The sequence below is a fragment of the Halyomorpha halys genome, unplaced genomic scaffold (assembly GCF_000696795.3).
Source record: "Halyomorpha halys isolate HHAL.00 unplaced genomic scaffold, Hhal_1.1 Scaffold20.1, whole genome shotgun sequence".
Classification (NCBI taxonomy): Eukaryota; Metazoa; Arthropoda; class Insecta; order Hemiptera; family Pentatomidae; genus Halyomorpha; species Halyomorpha halys.
The window spans coordinates 988,719-990,299 of record NW_027110474.1 but is presented as its reverse complement, the minus strand read 5'-3'; the positions used below and the strand labels follow the sequence as shown (position 1 = coordinate 990,299).

Genomic DNA, 1,581 nt, shown 5'->3' with positions numbered 1-1,581 from the left:
TTTTTTTCTTATTTCCCACGATCGGCCCGAGACGTAATCTTGAAAAAATATCGAATTTGACTAGTTTTTTTTATTATAACTTGTTATCACTAAATTTGAACCCAAAGATAAAAATAATATTAAGCTCATCGTAGTTAAAATTTGTAGAATCGTTCATACCGGAATTTAAGAAGGGGTAGGTGTGCTTACCTGCAAGCAGTCAAGTCAGCTAGACAGATATCTGCCTTGTAAATTCGTCGCGCATATACAGATAGGCAAGTAAAGAAAGAATGGATTCTAAATTTATAGTGTGTAAAATAAAAATAAGTTTGAAAAATTTGTCAAACACTTTCATAACCAAAGTTAAAAAAAATTTGAGTGATAACAAATTAATAATTAAACAAAATCAATTAAATAAGTGTCACCCTTTTCAAAGGTTTTTAATAAAATGGTGTTTAAAGTATAGGAAATCAAAATTATAATAAGTATCAAGAAAATCAATAACTATGGAATTGTTTGTTGTATTCTATTTTAATTGTAAAATTCATTGTATCCATATTATTTACATTTATTCAAACGGATTCTAGGAAGAAAATGTTAGAAGAGTGAGGTGGAAAACATCAAATAAGAAATAAAAATTCATCAACAGTCTGCATTGAGAATTATACAATGAAGCTTATCTTACCCTTACCAGGTAAATGTCATTATTTTTATCCTTATTTCAAAATATATGAAAACAATGCAGAGGACACTAAACTACAACCCACCATGGGTTATTTTGATTACAACGTAAGTAAATCATAAACAGAAAGAATTTGGAGTAATTATTTAATAACCAATTAAGAAATATAATAATTGATATGCAAAAATAAATTAAACTAATTAACTGTGATTAATAATATAAGTGTGCTGGTATGATGAGCTACCTAACTCGGTCTTAAAAAGTTTAAAGACCCCATGCAGAGAAATCCAATACAAAATCTTGAGAGTATAATATTTCTTTTGATAAGAGATAAAATCTGATTAAAGGGATTGATAAAATTGAACAAAAAAATGGGATACACCCAATTTATTTTTATAAAGAAATATTAAATGTAATAGTTGATACAACTATTTTAAACAAATAACACTTGAAAATATGAAACTAGCTAAAACTAAGGTATACTAAATGTTATGCTAAATCAGTAGGTTTTACATTTTTATTTTCTGAGTTATCAACGGTACTCTTCTGCAACAAATTTTTACTGAACCAGGCAGGTCTTGGCTTCTTCATTTCTACAACTCTTTTGCCCTAAAAAAGAATTAAATTAATTTTTCAATTATTAATTGCTACTAATTTATTTTTCATAAGTAGGTTAATGCTAAAGTTTTATTAATAATTTTACAAAACCAATTATAATTGCAACATTAATAGGAAACGACCAGAAGTTTTGGAAGATGTTATACTGATAAAATGTAATGAATTTAGTAGGTTCTACAACCAAGATAGTGACAGAAAAAATTTAATTTAATTTTGTTTATCAAGAACAGGTGATTCAATTAGTTATATAGTTATTCTCACAAAGTTGACTGGAACTTATGATTGAAAAATATGTTTGAATT

The 1,581-nt window shown here is 26.4% G+C and overlaps 1 protein-coding gene across 1 annotated transcript in view; it reads right to left on the bottom strand.

Moving 5' to 3' along the window:
- Window positions 1-1,033: 1,033 nt before the first annotated feature.
- mRpL32 (mitochondrial ribosomal protein L32) overlaps window positions 1,034-1,581 on the bottom strand; it is a 5,158-nt gene continuing 4,610 nt past the window's right edge. Inside the window, exon 4 of the mRNA XM_014422061.2 lies at window positions 1,034-1,270. Coding sequence (XP_014277547.1) covers window positions 1,151-1,270 — 120 coding nt within the window. The 3' untranslated portion in view covers window positions 1,034-1,150. The remainder of the gene's footprint in view (window positions 1,271-1,581) is intronic.